Source organism: Macrobrachium rosenbergii, chromosome 19, assembly GCF_040412425.1.
Source record: "Macrobrachium rosenbergii isolate ZJJX-2024 chromosome 19, ASM4041242v1, whole genome shotgun sequence".
Lineage (NCBI taxonomy): Eukaryota > Metazoa > Arthropoda > Malacostraca > Decapoda > Palaemonidae > Macrobrachium > Macrobrachium rosenbergii.
Genome location: NC_089759.1, coordinates 20803786 through 20826993, shown reverse-complemented (window position 1 = coordinate 20826993; position 23208 = coordinate 20803786). Strand labels below are relative to the sequence as shown.

Sequence of the window (23208 nt, the reverse complement as noted above, 5' to 3'; positions counted from 1 at the left end):
TATGTAACCCCGAATATCTATTGATGATAAAATATATGTAATAAATAATACTGGCCAAAAATTAAAAAATCCTTATACTGTATTAAACAAGCCAGCAATCAAGACTTTTTATGATAATACTAAGTACAAAACATTTATCTACCGTACAGCAATACTTAAGGAGATATTTCACATTTACTTGAAAACTTTGGAAATAACGCTGCATTTGAAATAATCGCACAATATAAAAATTCCTTAAAAAAGATTCTCTTGACAACATCAAAAGATGTACATATCAAATTACGTGTAACAAATTTTATGTTGTTCACACTCAAAAATCAATGTTCAGAGGGACCAGTGCAATAAAGCCTTTTTATTCTAACAATATGTTGGAAAGAATTGTATACATGTATACACACACAGATATACAATATATATATATATATATATATATATATATATATATATATATATATATATATATATGCATATATACCCACATATATATGCATATAAACATACATAGACTGTATATATAACATATATATACGTGTATATATATGTGTGTTCTGCAAGTGCTTTTCTCTATTTGACATTTTAATGGCATCTTCTTCATGTTCTTATCCCCAAGCAGTTTTTTTTAACTTGGTATAAGGGCACTTTTATTAAACAACGAAGCCATAAACTAATGAAGAAAAAACCGGTAAATGCAAATACAAATACAAATACAATCTTTAATCACTATGCTACTGAGATTGGCCGAAACAGTGTTAAATTAATTCAGTGTGTAAAAAAAGAAAAAACAAATGAAAAGTGAAACTAATAAACAAAAGAACTGACCTCATTATTTTTGAAGGACAACTTGAAAGAGTGGAATTTGCCCTGGGGCCTTCTTAGGACAACTTGAAACATGCCTAACAATAGTGACGTTAATCTCACGGCACGGCCATGCACTGAAAAGAAAAAAAAATTCAGAATCTGTGAATAAAGGAATTAAAACCTGAATCTTCCTAATTTCTGCATCAATTTGATATAATTCTAATATCATTTTGTTCTATGCTCCAAAACAAGTGTTCGTAATGACAGCCAAGGCAAGCAAAAAACGTTGATTAAATATTGTGGAGGACCCCTCCTTCGGTTGGATTGGATTATAAGATTTAGGTCAAAGGCCAAGCGCTGGGATCTATAAGGTCATTCTGCGCTGAAATGGAAACATGAAGTAAAGAAAGTCTGAAAGGTGTACCAGGAGGAAAACCTCGCAGTTGCACTATGAAACAATTGTTAGGAGAGGGTGGAAAGTAAGATAGAGCAAAGCGAATAAGAACGGAGGTACAGTAAAAGGAATGAAAAGGGTTGCAGCTAGGGGCCGAAGGGACGCTGCAAAGAACCTTAAGTAATGCCTACAGTGCACCGCGTGAGGTGTACTAACGGCACTACCCCTTCTTTCGGTTTGAAATTAAGATTCTCGGTGTTTTCTGCATCAATATGTTATTTGTAAAACCTCAACATTTCTTCTTTCAGACTTCGAATACTAATGTTTATAACAACAAAGCTGTGAGCACGGGCTAGATCATTTTTTATATATAGGCTACATTTGCAGTAATAGCCCTTGCCTGGAGAAGTCTTTCGCAAAACACCTGTGAGAATAGTACATGATATGGTGTCAGCTGAGTATATGTTTGGAATATGCTAGTGTCAGTAGACGGTAGACCTGCAGGCACCCTTGATTCGTATTCTCTTTCATGCAACCATCCAACCATTTAACTAATCAGATAATAAAATCAAAAGAAGGAAAAACTGAAAACTGGACATATTCTCTATTATTCCATAACCGAAAGTTCGGATCCTGACGAATGTTAATCAACGATATTACCCACAAAAAAATATGAAGAGTTATTACACATCACCCAACACCTCTTAAACTCCCTTCACTACCCTACGACCCTTACTTTCTATTTTTACGTGTCTCTCCCTATTCCCATATCTGGCTTTTTTTATTTTATTTGTTTATTTACTGACTTAAACGTCTGCTGCTCACAATTTCGTCCTTTACCTTAAAAAGATGACAAGGAACAGGCGAGTTCCGTGGGCGAATTTCATGCCTCTGGCGTCAGTAATTGTTTTATATCACGACTGTCTTCAAGATATTTACACTGATATTCCGCTGGCAAAATGTCCGCTTGAATTCGGGCCGAATCATTTCGCTGGAATCTGTCGTGACTGCCAAAACATGTGCTGCGTTCTCGTAACGCTGTGTTTACCCAGCAGTTTGGTCGACACGGAACGTTATGACGGATGCAATCAATCATGAAAATTTCACGTTATTAAAATATAAGTACCTATTTACCACGGTCCGTTACTTTAAATAACTTTTATGGTACTTTTAGCAATAATGATTCCATTGTCATCATCATCATCATTTTTACTGATCTTATCATTATTATTATTACAGAAGTAATGCACTCGTATTGGCATGATTATTTATTACTGTGTACAATATTAGAAGTAGAGACAGCAATAATGGCAGAAAAATATTTCCTTTGCTTTTACATGGCAGCAGAATATTTCTCTTGCTTTAATATCATCTTTATTTTTTTCGGATTCAGAATTCCGCGTAGTTTGACAGACTGTTTTCCGCAACCATCTGCTGCATTAACAGACAATTATGTCGTTTTCAAGTCCATCACGGAACATCAGTGGACAACCAATTCCTTTTCGTCCACATGATTTCCGACCATTATGTTGGAAGAGACACGTCAACGACGCCGTCGCTGTCTTTGGAAACACACAATAGAATAGAATGGAACAGAATATACAATTTAGGCCGACGGCCAAGCGCTGGGACCTATGAGGTCATTCAGCGCCGTAAGAAAAACTGAGAGCAAAAGGTTACAAAGGTGTAACAGGAGGAAAACCTTGCAGTTGCACTACAAAACAACTGTTAGAAGAGGGTGGAAAGTAAGATGGATAAACGAATATGAAAGGAGATACAGCAAAGGGAATGAAAAGGGTTGCAGCTAGGGGCCGAAGGGATGCTGCAAAGACCCTCAAGTAATGCCTATTATGCACCACTTGTGAGGTGCACTGACGGAACTACCCTTCTAAGGGAAAAAGACAATAAAATTGTTTTTCTTATTTTCTGGCAGGATCTTTAATATTCTAATTAGTAGTTACTGTATATTATAATTTTACTTAATGAATCTACAAATTAGAATACTTCTAATCAGTACAAGAGACCATGACTGTCCGATGATACTGCAAGAAAAGATTTTTCAATTACTGAATAAACGAAAAGATCTAAAAAGGGGCTCTTTTAATAAACATAACAAAAACATTTCTTTAAACGAGTAATCAGCATGAAAAATAGCACTTTAATCAATAAAGGAATTGCGAAAATTAATTTCATTTTGGAATACAAAATTACCAAATGCATTTTTCCGGATGTTTACATTCTTCCACGGGTACTAATCGTTGACCTTGAACTCCAGAGTTAATTTAGAAATAAACCAACGCCAGCAAAGATTCGTGCATAGAACTAGCGGTAATATTCATAACTCAAATATTTTCTGTTCATCACTAAATACAAGTTTTATATTCGTTTTTTTTATTTGCAGAGGGAGACATTCCTTGCACATTAAACAGCGTGGATTCGACGGCATGACTGATGTTTCTCATGCTCTGTATAGTGTGCGTTTCTTTTTTTTAATTAATTTTCTGAGTGACTACAAACGGTCCAAGAATGATATTCCCTTTAGAACTTCCAGAAGAATAATTTCTTATCTTAATCAAGGAATGAAAATTGTCTTCACTATGAAAATGATACAGATTTGAGTCACACTTCTCTTAATTTTTATTGGAACCGATAAGCGGCAATTTGACGTCAACTACAAATAAATTTCTAATAAATGTTGATTTTGTTTCTGCTGCAGCTAAGCGTGTCTGTCGTAGCATTCAAATCTCGACAGCTTAATTCAGTCACAAAAAGATAGTATGACGAGTCTTTTCGATCTTCAAGCCGAGACCCCCCCAAAAAAAAACTATTAAAGAACTCGAAGGCGTTCTTAGGCTTGAAAAAAAAAAAAAAAAAAAAACTTCGTGATGTCATAATGGACATCTCTTCCGAACGAACGAGAATTATTGAAGATGACGATGCTTCTTCGAGGTCATTATGACCTCATCGTGTGATGATGGCTTTCTGATCTGACCTTTTCGCACGAGAGAGGAAACATCGCGTTTATGATACAATAATAACAGCATGCACCTCATCGATCATATAATTGTGATATAAACTCTTCATGGGTCTAATATTTCTTTCGAATATATTCGTGAAAGCGTCGTCCTTTGTCTCCTTTTGTGTTTCTTATGTTTTCATTGATTTATTGCACTTTAAATATGAACTGTTGGGTTTACGTGGTTCTGTGATAGGCTAGATTTGCTCTTGAAAAGTCTCATCAGGGTTTTCTTTTTGTCATGCATCTTTTTTTTCTCTTTTGATTTTTGTTCTCCGTTTTTTCTCGTCTGTCACTCTTCATCAGGTTGCACGAACTTCGGACGTTTTGATCGCATTCTAAAACGCAACTTATGCAATGCTGGCATAAAGGCCATCTCACTCTAATAATGACAAATCAGTGACGTAGTGATCTTCGTTTACAAAATTAGAAGCGAAACTCGAGACGTTTTGTCATTTGCCCGTCAAGGCATTGCTTCTTTTGCGCACAACCTATGCACCAGTTCTCTCTCCCCCTGTCGCCTCTAGTCAACGGTGCACGTGAGGTCGAGATTTGCTGATGTCTACGATTGTTTCTGTGTTCTTTAAACTGAGGCAACATTGCCTCCACCCTCCCCTACCGAAACTAGTTTTTTTTTTTCCTGTGTATTACAAACAACTTCTAGTCACAGGGAATGAAAAAATGCAAATTGACGAGAGGAACAAAAAGTTAATGGGCAATATCTAATTTCACTTCCACGCAATTGTATAACTTAGTGGATGTATTACACTCGAATGCCGTCCCTCCCCCTCCCCCCCCCCGCCTCTCTCTCTGTGTTTTTATGTTTGCATATACTTACATTCTATATTATTTCTGGAAAACATTAACATCATAAAATTTCCCTTTATGGATTTGACGCAGGAGTTCATTCCACTCTTCTCTGCCCTTTGCTCTTTCTGCCTCAACTTCCATCAGGTCTTGCTCTACATCTTATCTCCTTTCTTCATTACTTCCTGGGGTCTTCGTCCCACTACTTCTGTGTAAACTACTATTCTGACCAATTGTTCCTCATCCCTTATCATATGCCCAAACCATCTCATCTATGAGATCTAAATCTTTTTTTTTTTTATTTTATACCATATCTCTCCACCAATTCCTCATTTGCCATCAGATCATCCCACCATTCTCCGGCCATGTCCCTTGAAAATCTAGGGTCACACCTTTTTAAAACCTCCATTTTCCTGGCAAGTGGCCATGTTTTCCTGCTGCATAGAGTAGTAAAGGCATTACGCACTCAATGGAAACCCTTTACTAATGACACAATTTTATTTACCAGTTATCAAGCTAGCTCTCTCTATTTCCCGCATTCTTCAGCTAGTCTGTTTCTTACTGCCCTCTCAACCCCTACTTCACTGTCCAGTGTGTCCCCAAGGTCATAGAAATATTCTCTATCTCATCTAAGGAATGCCCAACTATCACAACAGGCCTCTTATCTCCTCTCTCCTCCCTTGCTCTCATAAAGCATTTCGGGCACAAAAAATTTGTTACCCCATTCACATTCTGTAATCCTGAGCACCACCTGTGGCACCATCTGTAACATTTGGTACACACAGTAAAAGGTTCATCCCACACATTTCCCACAACCACAAACCAATCCACTGACTGTACTTTCTCCTTTGCTTCCTTTCCATTCACCAAAAGCTTTGTTTTACTTACATTAATTTTTGTTCCTGTCCTCTGCATTTAACTCTTCCACATTTTAAACACTTCCACCATCAAACTTTAAACAATTCACCACCACTTTCTCAGGGTCTGCTGTTAACACTAGGTTATCTGCTTGAAGCAGCTGCCAGGGACCTCATTTTTTCAATACTTCGTAGCTTCTTCCACTATGAAAAACAAAACTGCACTGATCTTTGATGAACATCATTCACCTCAGATTCATCTAATGCACAGCAACAATCTTCACTCTATATCTAGTGTTACAGAAAAGTAACTCCGCTAGGTTAATGATTCATTCTGACATCTTCTGCCTTCATAATGCCCATTTAATTATTTATCTCAGCATCCTGTCAAATGCCCTTCCAAGATTACCAAATAAATGGTCCATATCTCATAAATGGGTGGTATTTCTCCTGTAGATGCCTTGTTATAAAGACTGCTCCAGTTTCTGATCTCTCAAGCATGAAGCCAACTGATAATTATCAATTTTAACACTCTCGTCCTTTATTCCAGCATCCTCTCCCTCCATATTTTCAAAGCATACTCAATTAGTCTTATTCATCTTCTTCTAGAATACATATTTCTCCTTACAAAGGAGACAATTAAAAACTAAAAATCTGATAAGGGATAATACTTTTCAAATGTAATCAAGCTGTCATGACTACATCATAAAACTCTGGAACAGGCAAGTGTTCAAGAAAAGGGTACCTATAGCCTTTTCCTTATCTGTGCTGGCATTTACATTTTATTTATCTTATTTTAGATAATTTTTCTTTTATAGTGATGAAATAATTAAAACAGGCATGACTGCCCAAATTCAACCTTGGCCACTCGGAGAGGGTTTATTCTGTCTTATTTTCATAAGACAGAATTAACATAATTTCCAAGACCTTTGGATATCGTGACAGAATAAGTAATCAGTTTTGCAATCTGTACCTTTTTATAGACAATGGTTTAATTTTATGGCTCTAAAACCTACTACAGTAAGGCCTGAAAAGGATGTCGATTTCTAAAAATGAAAGAACAACACGTATTGGAAGGATTTAGTACAAAAGAAAGATGAGTTTCAGTTCTGGTCTTTTTTTTAATGAGAAAGTTATATAAATATACAGCCATCAACACCTTTTCTCAATATCTCATTTTGGTAATGCTTTGAAAGAAAGGTACTGCATATTGTGTGGTAAACTGTTCTACACATGAAATTTGTATTCTCAGTGAGAGAAAAAAACAATGTCTATTTATTTTTTTGCTGGTTACCTACCTGAATGGAAAATATGTCATGGTGTACAATTTTGTTTTTTAGCTAGTCAAGGTTTACGTGAATTAATTTTAAAATATTATCATGCTAGTTTAAAAAGATTAAAATGTTTATAGCTCTCAATTACATAAAGTACCAACTATTTTTGTTATAAAACGAAACTAGATTTACAATAATTCCCACCTGCTTACCTTCGGTTTCCATTGCAAGCCTTTTACTTGAGACATGCTTTCTTCATTATAACACTGACCTCCTGAGGAAAGCAGCCTGCTCTGAAACGGGAAGATTCATCAGGTTGGTTAGGAGCAAATTAGAATGATGTACTGTATTTTAGCAGTTATCTAATATAACTTTACTGGAAAACATAGACATGATCCGTTTTTGAGGGAGTTTCATATCGATAAGCTGTAATATCAAATAACTATCTTGTTAATAAATCCAAAGTACAGTATTGTATTAAATTGTGAGTAATGGTGTCAAGGAAAATATGTAGTTTTAACAATGTACTTTTCAAGCAATTAAACTAATCAATATTTAGGCTATTTTATTCATTAGAAATTTGGGATATGTTGAGACCTTCTCTGCCCTTTGATTTCAGTCATTAATTGCTATTTACTTTATCCGACATATTTTATTGGAATCCTTAAACTGTAACCCATGCTAGGCATCCAGTTAACCTCTCCGTTTCTTTTTTCCCTCTACTGTATCGAGATTCTAATGATACTTAATCCATAAAGCATGCATATCTTCATCCAATTGTCCTCTCCTCTTAGCAACCAGAGAGCAATGGCATATTTCGACACTATTTTCATGCATACAGCTCAAGGCTCAAAACAGCTTCTGAGAATGGAAGACAAGTTAGTTCTAAGAAGGGGCTCTTTATCTTGAGTTCAGTTCAGCCAACCATATTCCATATTTCCAAGATCATCTTTACTCTTATCATCTGCCTCTCTCTCTTCTCCCTCTACACCTTTCTATCCACTACTTTGCCTGAGCTTAAAGGCTCTCTTCTTTGCAAAGGCCCATTGAAAATCTAGATGAAACTGCAGGTCTCTATCTTTATATCTCTTACCATAATACAAACCACTCACTTTTTATGCTGCTTTTATCTTTGTCTTCTTCCAGAAATTTCTGCCTGCACTCCTTGATGTTGTATTTGCAACATACTTGTCTACATACATCTTAAAAGTCGGGTCTTACTCTTACGACCAATATTCCCCATCTTCATTCTTCCCACACTATTACGTCAACTTAAAATCAATAATGTTGTAGGCATGCCTCACATATAATACTAAAAGATGTATTTGATATCATCTACACTTATAAAATTCATTGTGTTTAATATGCTACCAACGTCAGTCTTGGATTCTTAAAAGCATTTAGCAGTGAATCTGGGAGAATTCCAGTACTGTTTCTTAGGGTTTACTCTTTAGTGTTGTACCTCTCTACAACATTCTGAAAAGCAACTGTTTGTTCCTCTGTACTCGTTCCCTCTTCGCCCTTCTAGAATGCTATTTGACACTTGACATTTCCTTCACCAAATTCACATTTTTTTCTCCTCCTCCTGTTAGTAATATACGAGTACATGTTGCGGATTCCTATATTACAGTACCTTCTTTTCTGAAATCAATTTAAATAATTATTATCCTTTCATTTATCACTCCCACTTGTACCACATCTGTATCTTACTTGGACTGTCATGACTACTATACTTCACCATTCTTGTCTTGCCTCAATTCCACCAGGCTTTGTATTTTTCAGCATTACTACCCTTCTTTTGGTTCCTACTACTTTCATCCCTATCACTAGTGCTGACTGTCACAGAGCTGTCACTGTAAATTTCATTTCATCTGCAAATCTTCCCACCTTTACCTATGTAAAGGCTACCCTTCCTTTCTCTTTGGGCTAACTTTCATTTTGCTTATATTGATTTTCTGTCTGGTTGTAACCATTTAATTTTTCCATCCTTTAGACAACATTTCTGAGACTTCATCTTATCTCCAGACAGCAGCTCCTATGAGCCTCACATTTCTAATGTCTTTGTGGTTTCCTCCATTGCTACAAAACAGTAAAAGGCCCAGTGCCGATCCTTAATGGACTCCAACCCTTACTTCTGTCACGCTGGCATCTTCTTTGGACTAAATTGTTTTGATGTGTAACATCACTTACTTAAACACACTTTCAGTTAACCTTTACTTCATAAAGCCTATCTACCTTCTTGCCTTCACACTTTGCTGAACAATTTTTCAATACATACAAAGGAACAGATCTTCATTTTGCATGGTAATTTTCTTGCAACTGTCTCATTGTTACAATAAGTTTCCTGGCACAAAGAGAAAATGATTACTGATTTTAAAACCTTTCTGAACTTGCTTGCATTACCTGCCACTTCATATTGTGCTCTTATAGTGTCGTTCCTCTGTAGCTTCCACACTATAGCAATTCACCTTTTCATTTGTACATTACCTATATACATGTACCGTAATACTTTTTCCCATATCCCCTTTCAAGACCCATAAGGATAATGCCTACCCTTTGCCTTGCATGGGATACTGAAAACCAACTATATGAGAGGTTCTTTGCACTGACTCCTGCATTACTTTCCAACATTCATTTTCCTGGTCTTTAATTTTATTTTTGTCAGATTTTCACTTTTCACTGAATACAGTATCAAATCCTTCAGTCAAGTCCTATGAGTTAAGAAATGTGACTCATTAGTCTTGTTAGACTACTGCATAACAATAATAATTTATGATGCGCTTCCATACATTCACCTCTTCAGAGATTGGTTTTCCTGCTATGAAGAACACATTGCAAGTTATATTTTCCTCTTCTTAAGAGATCTAACCTCTCAACCTGCTTCCATCATATCAATGTCCATGTTCATACTCATTTAATTCTTCTAGAAGTATCCTAAAGCACTGCCTCCATTGTTTCATTCTTTTAATTTCTACTTTCGTTTCACCATCATATTTTAAAACAATGACCCTTTATCTTCTTGTCTATTCAGGCACTATGATCTGCCAACATCATTCTCTATTCCCTATGCCTAGTTGAGGTTCTGATTCCATTCTTATCACCACTCCTCTCGCTCTCTCTCTCTCTCTCTTAAGCCTTTATAAACCCTGACTCTTTTACATCTTTTTTCTTTCTTCAGCTTCTTTGTTATTCCACAATATTTTCTTTAGTTCCTCTGCTGTGCAAAGATTCTGATTCATCATTCCTACCACTTTTGTCTCTCTATCTCTCTCTCCCTCTCTATAACCAAAGTATAACCCATAGTTACCACAGTTGGCAAAGAAAAAAAAAATAATTCTGACTATAACATACAAGTTCTCTCATGCTGCTGACAGAAACAGGACAGTATTACTCCATTTGTGACAGACTAAGATATATGAAATATGCATGACTAGTGCAGTGAACACAGGAAGTATTAAAAGCAGTACCTGTTATTCAAGTATCATGAAACATAAAGGTTTGAAGTCCCACAGAACTGACAAGAAACCCTTTATCCTCATTCATTCTTCCTACATTATCAAAGTGAGTCATATCTAACTCTGCAACCAATGACTGAAAAGGTGTCTCTTCAAGATTTTGAAGAAAACTCTTCTTCAACACAGGATGGCAGCCTTTTACAGTTCAGAGTCCTCTTAGCATTAGTATCTTTACTAATCAGAGCAAATAATCAAGGCTCATATGTAGTCTGTGAGCACCTCTCATATAATATGAACATTTTTTCATTAAAAGCAGACAATATGTGTAAAGGTTTCATCTCTGTGCTTTATAACACTGGCTATGTCCACAACTTAATATTTTCATTTAATGGAGTAATTGTCGCCAATTCTAAGATGGTTGCCATTTTAAATTAGGAATCTTAAAATTAAGGAAAATATATCTTCCCTGGTAAAACTAAGGTATACTTTCTTTTTCTTATAAAACACCAAAATTTTGCATTTAAAACTCACATGTAAAATACAATATGGTTACCTTTTTAATTGCAATACACAGTAATTTATTGACATTATTACAAAAACATGCTTCTGCTACTTCAAACCTCTGAAACAGGTAAAATCAATTATTGTATAACTGAATGATATTGATTTTTGGGTTAAATAATCAAACCTACAATACAAGATGGCTATCATTTTAAATATAGTTAATGTATATATCAAAAATTATATACAGTACATGTATAATGCAACTGAACTTGCTTTAGACCAAAAGGTACAATATACTGAATAAATCAGAGACATATGCAGCACCTGAGGTTAGAAATGTGACACTGTCTGTTTTTGTTTATGTATAGAGATGTTTTTGTGAAAATCCAGTATTTTTATATATCTGAGTATTTTATCTATGTAAACTGCATGTTGAGTGGCTACAGTTTAAGCACTGTTCCCTGTAGGGGAGTGCCATTAAGAGCTTGCTGAACAAATGTGGATAGTAATCTGGTACTCAAAGTTCTTTAAGAGTCCTTCTGGTCTTGGCTGCACTGTCTTCTTCCTTTAACTTTTCATCCGTTCCCTTAGTTCTCTTCATATCTTCATACTTACCTGTCCAATTTCTTTATCTTCACCATCTTTCACTCTTCACCTCTCATTTAAGAACAAATCTTGTGGGTGAATTTTACGAGTCTAGTAAGGTGACAACGATTGCATTAACCTAACATATAACAATAATCATTTTGAGATATGTTATATTTTCTAGCTTTATACAATGGGAAACAATAGACTGAAAATGCTTAACATCAAAGCAAATCAATATTTCTGTCAATCCTGATTAAAGGATACAGAGCTTGAGGTATGCAACAGGAACACATGCATATTTAAAACCAATATTAAAATGTTACCAAATAATGTTACATCATAAAACATCTTTAAAAAAAAGGGGGATATCGATATACATCTGATAAAATCTGTAACATTAATGCAATCTTTGTACAAAAGATAGATATTGGGTGGGCTGCACTTTCCTAGGCATTGCCAAGCATGCAACAGTACTAAAAAGTCCTAGAGGGCTACTTCATTAACATATACACACTTGATTCATTACACATGGTATTCCAAAAAAGTGGCATGGACAAACCAAGGATGATCGATAAACTGACCCATTAGTTGTACAGCATGAAAGGAAGACCTGTGCACTCTTTATCAAGCAAATTTTTCACTGCTTTATATCCTTTAATGGAAGTAAACACTGAAGAAGTGATTAACAAAAACAAAGTGGTAGATGAGATACTTGCTATTCACAAGGCTAGAAAAGGAAATACTTTTAAAAATTATAACTTACCGAAAACAAGGTATAAAAATCCAAACACCATGAGTATAAACCAAGTACTGCATTGAAATAAAAAAAAAAATAATCTTGAAAACAAATATGCTGCTTACTCAGCTAGTTACAAAAATAGAATTCCATCCTCCTGCAAATATCTTTGTGACATTTTTTAAAGGAACTTCAGCAGGCTCTTCATAACATTCAGTATGACCAAGACCCAGCTGACCATACCTGAAAAAATATGAATCATGGGTAAACTACATGATTATAAACACTTAACATATTTTATAGAACAGAGTATGAATACCTATAGATTACAATAAAACAAAAAGAGTACTGTATAACAGACCTAAAATCTAAAAGAATGATATAATTATAATTTGTTTGGTTAGGCTTCCTCAAATGCTAATTTATACTATAGGTATCACAAGAATTCAAGTCACCTTAATTGCAACGCTCAGTCTGGACAATTTTTTACAATGTTCCTTAAAAACTACAGCCCATATGCAATAGCAACTAACGAAGCTGCATATAACTGAACTTAAATTAAAGCTACAATGAAAACCAAAATTTTATAGTAGCATATTATGTTGTCAATTTTCAGAGAGCATTCATTTGACAGGACACAAAGTTTTTTGCACTCACTGCAGTACAGTACCATCCTTTGTTTGACAAAATAACATTTATCGAGATTTCTAGGCAAAACTCCTCAAGTGAGAATACAAGGAGATATGAATACAAGCCTAAAATGAAAACTGATAAGATTTTGCTTATGATTAAAGGTACAGTACATACAGCAGCAAATAAAAGGACCAAGTAAGACAAACCTAACACAGCATACAGTACACTGCTAAGGGATGAGTTGACAGTAAGGAGAAGTAAGTGAAAAGAGATCAAAATAAAAAAGTACAACCTGAGAAATGACTGAGGTAAGGAGTATAAAAAAAGCATAAAAAAATTTAATAAAAAGTGGAAGGTGGAAAGCATTCGAAGAAAAAATACAAAAGGCATAAAAAGATGTGTGTGCAACAGAGAGAGAGAGAGAGAGAGAGAGAGAGAGAGAGAGAGAGAGAGAGAGAGAGAGAGAGAGAGAGAGAGAGAGAGAGAGAGAGAGAGAGCATACAAATCTATATTCATACAGACCAACTGGAAAAGAAAAAGACAGCCCCCTGGTTCAATAAGAATGGATAGAGGTATGTCTATAAGAAGTAGCAGAGGAGGGCCAAGAGGCAATGAGTATGGGCAAAGAAGACTTGAAAGTAATGGAATCAGATCTCTACAAAGCAGCATAAAAAGAAAAGGTCTTAAATAGTGAAGGGAATGACGACGAATGAAAATATGAATGAGACACAGTAAACAAAAGAATAAAATCAATTAAATCTGAAGACAGAAACAGTACTTTGAAAATCTAATGACTGAAGAAAATGAATATGAACCAATGATGTTAAAACGACAGATGTGCCAATAAAAATTATGCCACCTGACAATATTATGAAACCCATTAATGAGCCATTAATTACACAAAAAATGGTAAACTTTTAAGACAATCAGGAGAAAGAAGTGATTTGGTTCAAAACAAAACCATGACTTTATGACTGGCTCAGTAAGTGGAAGCACCATTTCCAGACACATCCCTAAAACACCATTACAGCTACAAGAAGCCTGGTTTCCTGATCTTTTGAACCACTTGGTGAACATTCCCAAAGCCCTTCAGTCATGGGACAATTTGCTGCAGCAATCTCGCCTCTGTTGTTTCCACAAGAATCTGCAAATCTTCAAATTACACATTTGGAAGGACCTTCAGCAGAGGTTACAAAGGCTATTACCTCACCAAGCAGAGTCAATGGCCAAATAGTCCCAAGCAAAGTGACACATTCTGTAACTAGCACAATTCAAGGAGGACTGATCTTCTCCAGGCAGCTTTTCCTACAGAAGCTAAATTCCTAATGTGCATAAGATCAAGAAAGTTGTCTGTGTCTGCTGTAAAAGGGTGCAGACCAGCATTTTCCCAGGTATTTGATGGCTGAAGGACAGATCTCTTCTCTTAAGTTAACCTGAAACATCTGTGCCATCATTTAGAAAGAGGGACTCTAAAAAGAGAAAGAGGAACTCTAACCAGAAGTCTGTGACTTTCAGCTTGGGACTAAGCCCTAGTGGTTGAGTTCCTCTTACAATATATTTATCAGCCCACTGATTAATCTTTCTTGAAAGATCTGACCTTTATAGTCTCTGGAGTTTCTTATTCCAAAAACTGGCATACTATAGTACGGGCTTATCTTATTTATCTGGATTTGTGACCAAAACAGCCGACTTCCTCTTACCCTCTGTTGACTCCTGAGTTTGTTATAAGAACTCCTCTGGTTCAGTTCAGTAACCACAAATACCTTGCTTATGCTTTGTCAGAGCTGTGAGGTATCACTTTGAGAGAACCAAATCTTTTAAAAAGACAGTTTCATATCTGTTTTTATCTACCAGTACTGTTAACCACAAAGTTTCGAAGAATATAATATTCTTTTGGCTAGGGCAGATTATTTTACGAGGTTATAATTCAACCTCAGAATCTAAGGCATCCACTCTTAAGGTCTAGAGTCATGAGGTCAAGAACAATTCAACTTTTACAGCTTCCAAGTTCAATGTGGACATTAATACAACTCTGAATATGGCTACATGGAGGTCCCCATCCACTTCCATCACATTTTATTTGAGAGATCTAACATAAATAGTGGAATTTATACTCTCTCACCCCAATAGTAGCTACTGGCCAAGTTGTGTCACAGCTTAATGAAAAGGATGGGGTGTAGTCTCACAATCCTCATTTTCCTTGGCCATACTCACCTGACCCAGAGACATACATCTTCTGGGATATCTGTTCCAATGCCTCACCTTTACGGAAATCATCAATTTTTATTTTTCTCCAAATATGGTAACCAACAAGCCCATTCCAGTCATGAATCCTTTTGGAACTGTGCTACCACAGATTTAAGCTACTTTAAAGTAATGTGTTGCATTTGAACAAGTTACTGAAGACTAAAAAAAATTACAAAACAGGATATAAGACCTGAAGAGATGAAAAAGTGTGTTAGGTATTACTATTCAACAGAAAAAAAAGTACTCTGGAGCACTGGAAAATACACATACGAAGGAATGATGGTTTTTCAAATTAACAATTGTCAGTTTGACTTCACAGCCAGATAATCAACCACAGAAGTAATCTTTATGGGGGAATGCATTTATGACGGTCCTAAGAGCTACTGAAATAACATGATAATCAGAGTAAATTGTTTCAGAAATTTTCAAAAGATGAAAGAGTGGGAGAAGAGAACTAAAAATCAGTAAAAGTAAAACAAGATTGTGGTATTACGTTATTATTATTATTATTATTATTATTAATGAATCCTATTCATATGGAGCAAGTCCACAGGGGTCATTGACTTGAAATTCCAGCTTCCAAAGAATATGGTGTTCATTAGAAAGTTAACAGAAGGTAATGGGAAATACAGAAAGAAGAGATCAGTTATTAGAAAAGAAAAAATATAAATTTATAAATTTCATAAATAGTTAAAAATATAAATAATTAAAATACAAGGTGAATTGTTCTAGGGTAGCATTGCATCTTCATATGAACTTTTGAGGTTCCAACTGCACAACATCCCCAAGGAGACCATTACACAGTCTTTGAGGAAGCAAAAGTTAAAGATCATTCTGGAAAATAACAGTGTGAATTGTCACTATTATGAAGTAGTTTAAAAACGGTTACTGTCTCAACGGCATTGTTTGTAGAGAGTCTCCTCTATTCTTCTTCTTATATTCTTCTCATTGGTAGGTAGATGGTATAATAAATTTTTAAAGGACATAGAAAGATACTCTGCTTTTGTTTTTTATTTTACTCTTATGTTTTGACATGCATGCAGGCAATCGTTGACAAAGAGAATGGATGAAATACAAAGGTGGGTAAGCATTTATGGTGTTGATTTTTACAGCAAAGATGCCCCATGTCGGTAATGGACCCATGAAAATTCTCCCTGCCAGGACCTCAAACCAGACACCTGCTATAAATACTTGCCCACCTTTGTATTTCATTCATTCTCTCTGTCAATGACCTCCTGTTTGAGTGTCATACGTAAGAGTGAAACAAACAACAAAAGGAGAATATCTTTCCATGTTATTTGGAAATTTATCATACCATCTACCTGCCAACAGGAAGAATAAAAGAGGAAAAGAGAAGACCCTCAACAAAACAGAGATAGTCTGGGCATGACGTGAATAAGGAAAAGCATTCAGTCAGAGAAGCACTCAATACACAAACAGTAGGATGATGACATAAGGAGGGGTTCAGAAAATCCTGAAAATATTGCCATCAAGGAAGTTCTGTAACTGATGGAGATTAAGGAAGAAAGTGTACTGTACATAACAGAAGAAGGAGGCACAAATTCAGCACATATCTGAATCTGTAAAGGTAACTCTAATATAAATATGGTAATCAAAATACGAATTTTTTCTTATGAACTGCATAAAACCAAGTAAAATCAGATTCAAAAGCATGACAATATTGTTGAATAATTCAGAAGAAAAAATAAAAAATAGCACAGTGCTTACTTATTCATGCCAGCAGACCACACACTGCCATCATCTGAAACAAAAAGGAAATTCATTACTTAGACTATAGTAATTTCATACTGTGGCAAGAAAGGCTCACAATAACAAAATAAATAGGCCTTTTTCATTTATAACAAACTACTCAATATCATGAAAACAAAAGAACCCAACACAAAGCGCTAATTCTTATGAAATTTCAGATTTAAACATGTTTGCAAATACAGTCTCTAAAGTAAAAATATATGCATCAGCCTAATGAGCCTATCTACAGCTCTGGACACTTGTTCTACATGATTAAAAATAAAATTTAGTCCCTTGCATTTCATAATCTTCATGCTAGTAAAAATATATGCATCAGCCTAATGAGCCTATCTGCAGCTCTGGACACTTGTTCTACATGATTAAAAATAAAATTTAGCCCCGTGCATTTCATAATCTTCATGCTTTTTAAAGAAAATTATTTTTTCAATGCAAACCCATTACTGATACTGAAGTCCAATTTTGTTGTCTGAAAAATCCCAGACACATCAATGCCCTGAAGAAAAGGAACACCAACTGTAGATGGGAGCACTGCACATGCACTCCTGGATTCTCAGGTCCTAGGCAGCCAATTGTTTTGGTTCTTGTGTAATCTGGATAACTAACTGTGAGAACTACTACGAATGTTATATCATACTTTAGATTTAAATTATATGTGCCATACCTAGCTATGGTAAAAATTTCACAATTTTTAGGATTTTTCTGATTTCCAGTGTTCATGTATCAGCTGGGTCACTTAACCAGACAACTATCACAAAACACTTAAAATCTCAAAAGACTGGCCTGAGGGGTTTCTCTTCATTATCAATTTTCTTTAACACTATGGTAGGTTGAAAATGTTAAATATTCTGACATAATACCCTTGACTGATTTGTTTCCATAGCTTGACGGTCATTGTTGGCCAAAGTGTGAACATACACAAAGTGTTTAGCTGTTATTGCTGACCTGCAATCTCTGCATAGAAGGACTGGGTTACTGTATATGGGTTATTTATCAAAGCAGGCCCTAAAAATAATTAGTTTAACCTGAGCATTGCAACCTTGGGAAAACAAAGTTTGTTCATGTGTTTGCAACTTCTACATGACTTCAAAACAAGGCTGATGACAAGATCTTGCTAAAAGAAGAGGAAAGAGATAGCTCTGAAACCAAGTGCTTTAACTTGAACTACTTAGGAATATCTCACTTTACCATATGCAGCCAATGAGTTTAACTAAGTGAGAGCAAAGTCATATCCTTGCCACCTATTTCCTGGTCTGGCCTGGAAACGGAAATAGCTGTCTGGATACTATGAATATGCACACATGTAACACTGACTAGGATAGGAAAGAAAATAACCTGCTAATTCTTGCCATGGGTTGCAATAAAATGGATGATAAAAGGAGTTATGGATTGGTCTAAGATACCTGGGATTCTTATCTTCATCTCTCCTGATCAAATGTCTGGAAGAATCTCCAGAGCTGCATCCCTCTTCCTTATCACAATGTTTGCCAGAAACAAAGTATTAGGAGGAGAGATAAGACAGAATCACACCTCCAGGGAAGCCACCAATCATTTGCTTAAGACATGTTCTCCTATCCCTTGAAGACCTCCATTAACAAAGTGCTGCTTATAACCCCTATGTTCCTTTGTTCAGGTCTCTGGTCAATGAATGCCGTGTGAAGTTGATTTGTTAAAAAACAGCATGGTTATCAACGAACCTATTCATAGTCAGGGACTCCCTCAGAAAAACAATCAGTGTTGTCCTAGTTGAAATCAAATAAAGAGGAAAAGAATATGAAAATATAAGACTTCCTAGGACAGGTCTTTGGCACCAGAGGATTGAACTCATGCTTGGAAGAAACATAAGACATCCCACAGAATTTCATCAGCTCCAAGTCTAAGACACAGGGAGGCTAGACTGACAGACAACAGACATGCTTAACAACATGGATAGTTACTAACTACTGATAGGTAAAGAGCACATAAGCTGAACAGTTGCTTTTGGCCATCTTGCTTGTTCAGTTTAAGTAATAAAATACAAAGTACACCAAGCTGCAGATATTCAAAATAAATAAAGCATAAAGGATAAGCCGCTTACAAAAGAAATGCTGTCTGCTGCAAATGAAACCCCATAACATTATGAGGCAATAACCGTGAATTAAGGTAAAGCAATTTATCCCTATTTGAAGACAATACGCAACACACAATACCCAATAATTGAAATATAAAAGTTCATTTATGAAAAGTGCAGAATTGTAATGAAGGAAACTACATAATACAACAAAAGCCTGCCAAGAATAAGGTACAACTGCTGTGCCACTGCATTAACATAAAGGTAAAATGAAACTATCAACTAAGGCATAAATCAGTGACTATGGGAGAAAGTGAAATAAAACTTACTCCTCCAAAACACTACATCATAATTATCCCTAAAAGTGTATGAAAACAGTACACATACTATCTAACAATTAACTATATAGACAGCTGCTCATTAACCAGTTAGAGCTTACCAGCTATAATCACCTCAAGGAATCAAAGATCCCAAATATCTAACACTGGGAAATGTAGTGCCTACTGGAGTAAGGTAAGGCTTCCTTTCAGAAATCTTTAAGCACCCTGTACTTACAATAATTTTCTTGCTAAGAACTGTCTTAAACATTGCAAAAGGCATTAAAATAGGCAATGAAAAGTCTCCCATCAGTGGCATGAATCCTTCACTGTAAAATAAACTTCTTTATAAAACAAAGGGAGAGGTCTTTTAGTCTCAAAAACACAAGGAAAAGCTTCACTCAAAAAGATTATAAAAACCATAAATTGAAAATCAAATTGTAAACTCTGAGACTTCTGGACTTCTATGCATGCAGACAGCTCACTAGACGCATAAGAACTAAGGCATTTGGCTGCTGAGGACTAAAAGATCCAGCAGCACAAGCACAATGCTGCCTTTAAATACCTATCCTCTTCCACAGTGGACTGACGTCTGGAATTCTGTGGACTATAAAATCAGGTTATAGTTGAACTATAACCTCATTTCATGGTCCACAAATGGGTTGGTTGTCACACTTACGAGCTTATTGCTCAATAATTACAAACTAATCACTTAATATTGGATGAAAATGCATGCAAACTACCCTATGACATTAAGTACAAAATACACTTTATAAACTGTTTTGTTGAATTTCATCCATTTGGATCCTTTCTTAACCTTTTACTTCTTGCAGATGCAACTGATGCCTTACTACTACTGCCATCATTACTACTACCTCTACTATATCAACAATAATAATTCCAAACCATAACTTACATCCAAAAGAAAGAATGGGAATACAGTACAGTAATTTACTGGCTCTCAAGTACATTTTCTTCTATAAAGTAAGACATTGTTATTCATTGCTATACACTACTTTAATGCAAATCACTGAATTCACTAAAAACCTAACATGCTAGATGAGCATCCAACTATTTTCACACATAAAAGTTTCAATAGTTTTTCATAGCAATAACCACAGAAACTTTCAGCGTAAACATTTTAAGCAACACTGTATTCTTAACCATTAAAAAGTATATGACTCAACTAAAAATGGAGAAATACATTAGTAACACGCTTCTGTTTTAGAATCTTCAGCTTACCTAATAGAAACAATGTATGCTGATCTCCACATGCAATATCAGTTAAACTACAGCTCTCTACCCAAAAGCTCAAGAGCTTAGGAGATGCCTGAACATTCAGAACATCTTTTGATCTTTCAGGATTGATTCTCTTGTCCTTTTCTTGGGGTCTAAGCCTGCTGCAGTCATGTGAGGTAACTCCTATTTCATCTCCTTTGGCCTCGCATATCATTCCATCCATGGGGTATGAAGTGACCTCCTGACAAACTGGTTCAGGACACTGGCAACGATGGGCCAGAGAAATATTTAGGGAGCTTTTCTCCTTAGTTTTAAAAGGATATCCAAGTTGGCCACTTTCATTCCAACCCCAAACATAAACATCTCCAGAATCACTCAAAGCTGAAAGAAGTAGAGAGAGTATTCATGTTGAAACCAAACAGCCACAAAAGAACATATTTATAGAAAACATTAATGTGTAAGAGTAATTGACTTCAAAATACTTATTTATGTCATTTGGTTACTGATGGCTCTCATCATATGACTGTGTACAGACAAACAACTGCCTTAAATAGCTTTACACTTAGGTTCAATGAAAGCAACCAGTTACGTATTTCATAAAAAGATGCTTCTGCTAACCCAGGGGGATGAGACATTCCAAAACTGAGGTTAGGTTCCTACAACTCTGGCCTCCCTTCTTTACTCTAAAGCTTATATATCTAAAGCTTAAGCCAGTTCTTTCTATTTCATATTTTTGCAATCTATTCTGCTGAGGTGTATGGGGAAGCCCTGTTACATTAAATGTCTCAATTTCTGTTGCACAGTATTAATGCTAGAAAACTCTTCACAAGCGTAAACCTTTGCCAATACCGGAAAACTACTCACTGATCTGGATTTACCTCAAAATCTAAATCCTCTTTCTACACAAAAGTTAACTGAAATTTATTATGGGAGAGGGAAGACTCTCATCTGAGGTATCTCTCTCATGTACAGCAGAAGGCTGTGTCCCTGGTCCTTCATGATTCAGAACGGCAGTTTCAGTGGCTATATCCACTTCATGTCCAATATCAGTGACATTTCTCCCAAGGAAAGACTCTTCTTCTCCATCAGAGGAGTCGATGTGGGAGGTTCTAAGGTCCAACTCTTTGGTGTATTGGCCCAAACATGGACTCTGCTCAGACAGGGAGAGAAATATACTCTGCTGAAGTTCTGCCGGAAGGATGTAGTCTCCTCCTTCCGTACCCCTACAGAAACCTAAAACCTGTCGGGACAGTTTAAAGCAAGCTCTTTCATCATAAAGCTTGGTGTCAGGAAGATGTTCCATATTTCACAAATGTCCAGCAACCAACCAAACTCATGGTGGGTGGTATGAGCCGTACCCACAGGTGAAAAGTGGACCGAGCAATTCATTGCAGCACACGTAATCTGTGGGTCTTGCATAAAAGCAGCCCTGTAGTGATAAAAGAAATATTTATTAAACTACCTGGTACTAGCTACCTATAATCACTGTAAAGATAACACAATTAACATAAAACAACCTGACTTGGTCACAAATATGTAGCCAAAGTATACTAATAGGAATTACAGGCAGTACCCAGTTAACAAAGGGGGTTCTGTTCCCGGCCAAGTGCCGATAACCGAAATTCATAGTTAACAATAATTATGGTAATAAATGGTGTTGACGATGCTGTAAGCACCAATAAACCGCTTACCGACACCAATAAATCGCTTACCGACGCCGATAAACCACCTACTGGCACCAATAAACCGCCTACCGACACCGATGAACCACCTACCAACACTGATAGACCACTTACCAACAGCAAAAACAACTTACCAGCTCCGGAAATCTGGTTAACATCATTACCCAAGAGTTGTAAAACCAAAATGCTGTTAAGTGATGTGATGCCGCTGATGAGCGGGGACTGCTTGCATAACAGTGGGTTATAACCATAAGACATTAGTAATGTATTATAATATTCAGAGATACTACCATAACTTTGACTTTTAAGTATTATCTCACAAGTGCTACATGTGCTGACTACCTATAATCACTGTATAGGAAGCACATTTAACATAAAACAGACTGACTGGGTCTTATGTATGTAGCCGTAGTAGAATGTTAGGAATCATAACAAAGGGTTATTTCCAAAAAACCAGCAGTAATGTATTAAAATATTCATAATTACATACTGCCATAACCTAGCCTTAAAAGTATTTTTTCTCAAATGTTACATCACTCAATTAAGACAAAGCTACCTGTATACTATACAACCTGTTTCTGTAGTATTATGAGTTTGTTTATTTGGGTCTACTCGTAAATTGCAGGTAAAAACTATAGGCTACATTAGAAGGTATCCTAAAGGAAAACTGAGCCAAAATTTTCTATATAAACCCGGTATGTGTAAGTTTGTTTGCCAAAGATTATTACAAAAATGTAAAATTTAATAATCACAAAGGAAAAAGCAACCATCAAGAGAAATTTCTTAAAGTGACGTCACTAATGGCAGAATAATATCTGTTAAAAGTAGATCTGCAAAAAGAATA

The 23208-nt window shown here is 35.9% G+C and overlaps 1 protein-coding gene across 4 annotated transcripts in view; it reads right to left on the bottom strand.

Annotated features, from left to right (window-relative positions):
* Positions 1-6973: 6973 nt before the first annotated feature.
* Positions 6974-23208, bottom strand: part of LOC136848698 (uncharacterized) — a 141760-nt gene continuing 125525 nt past the window's right edge. For 3 of the 4 annotated variants that reach the window (XM_067121210.1, XM_067121209.1, XM_067121212.1), the window contains exons 7-10: positions 20686-21063; positions 17038-17071; positions 12555-12672; positions 6974-7439 (exon numbers count right to left, since the gene is read on the bottom strand). In XM_067121210.1, coding sequence (XP_066977311.1) covers positions 12555-12672; positions 17038-17071; positions 20686-21063 — 530 coding nt within the window. In that variant the 3' untranslated portion in view covers positions 6974-7439. The remainder of the gene's footprint in view (positions 7440-12554; positions 12673-17037; positions 17072-20685; positions 21064-23208) is intronic. The other variant, XM_067121211.1, reaches the window with a different exon arrangement.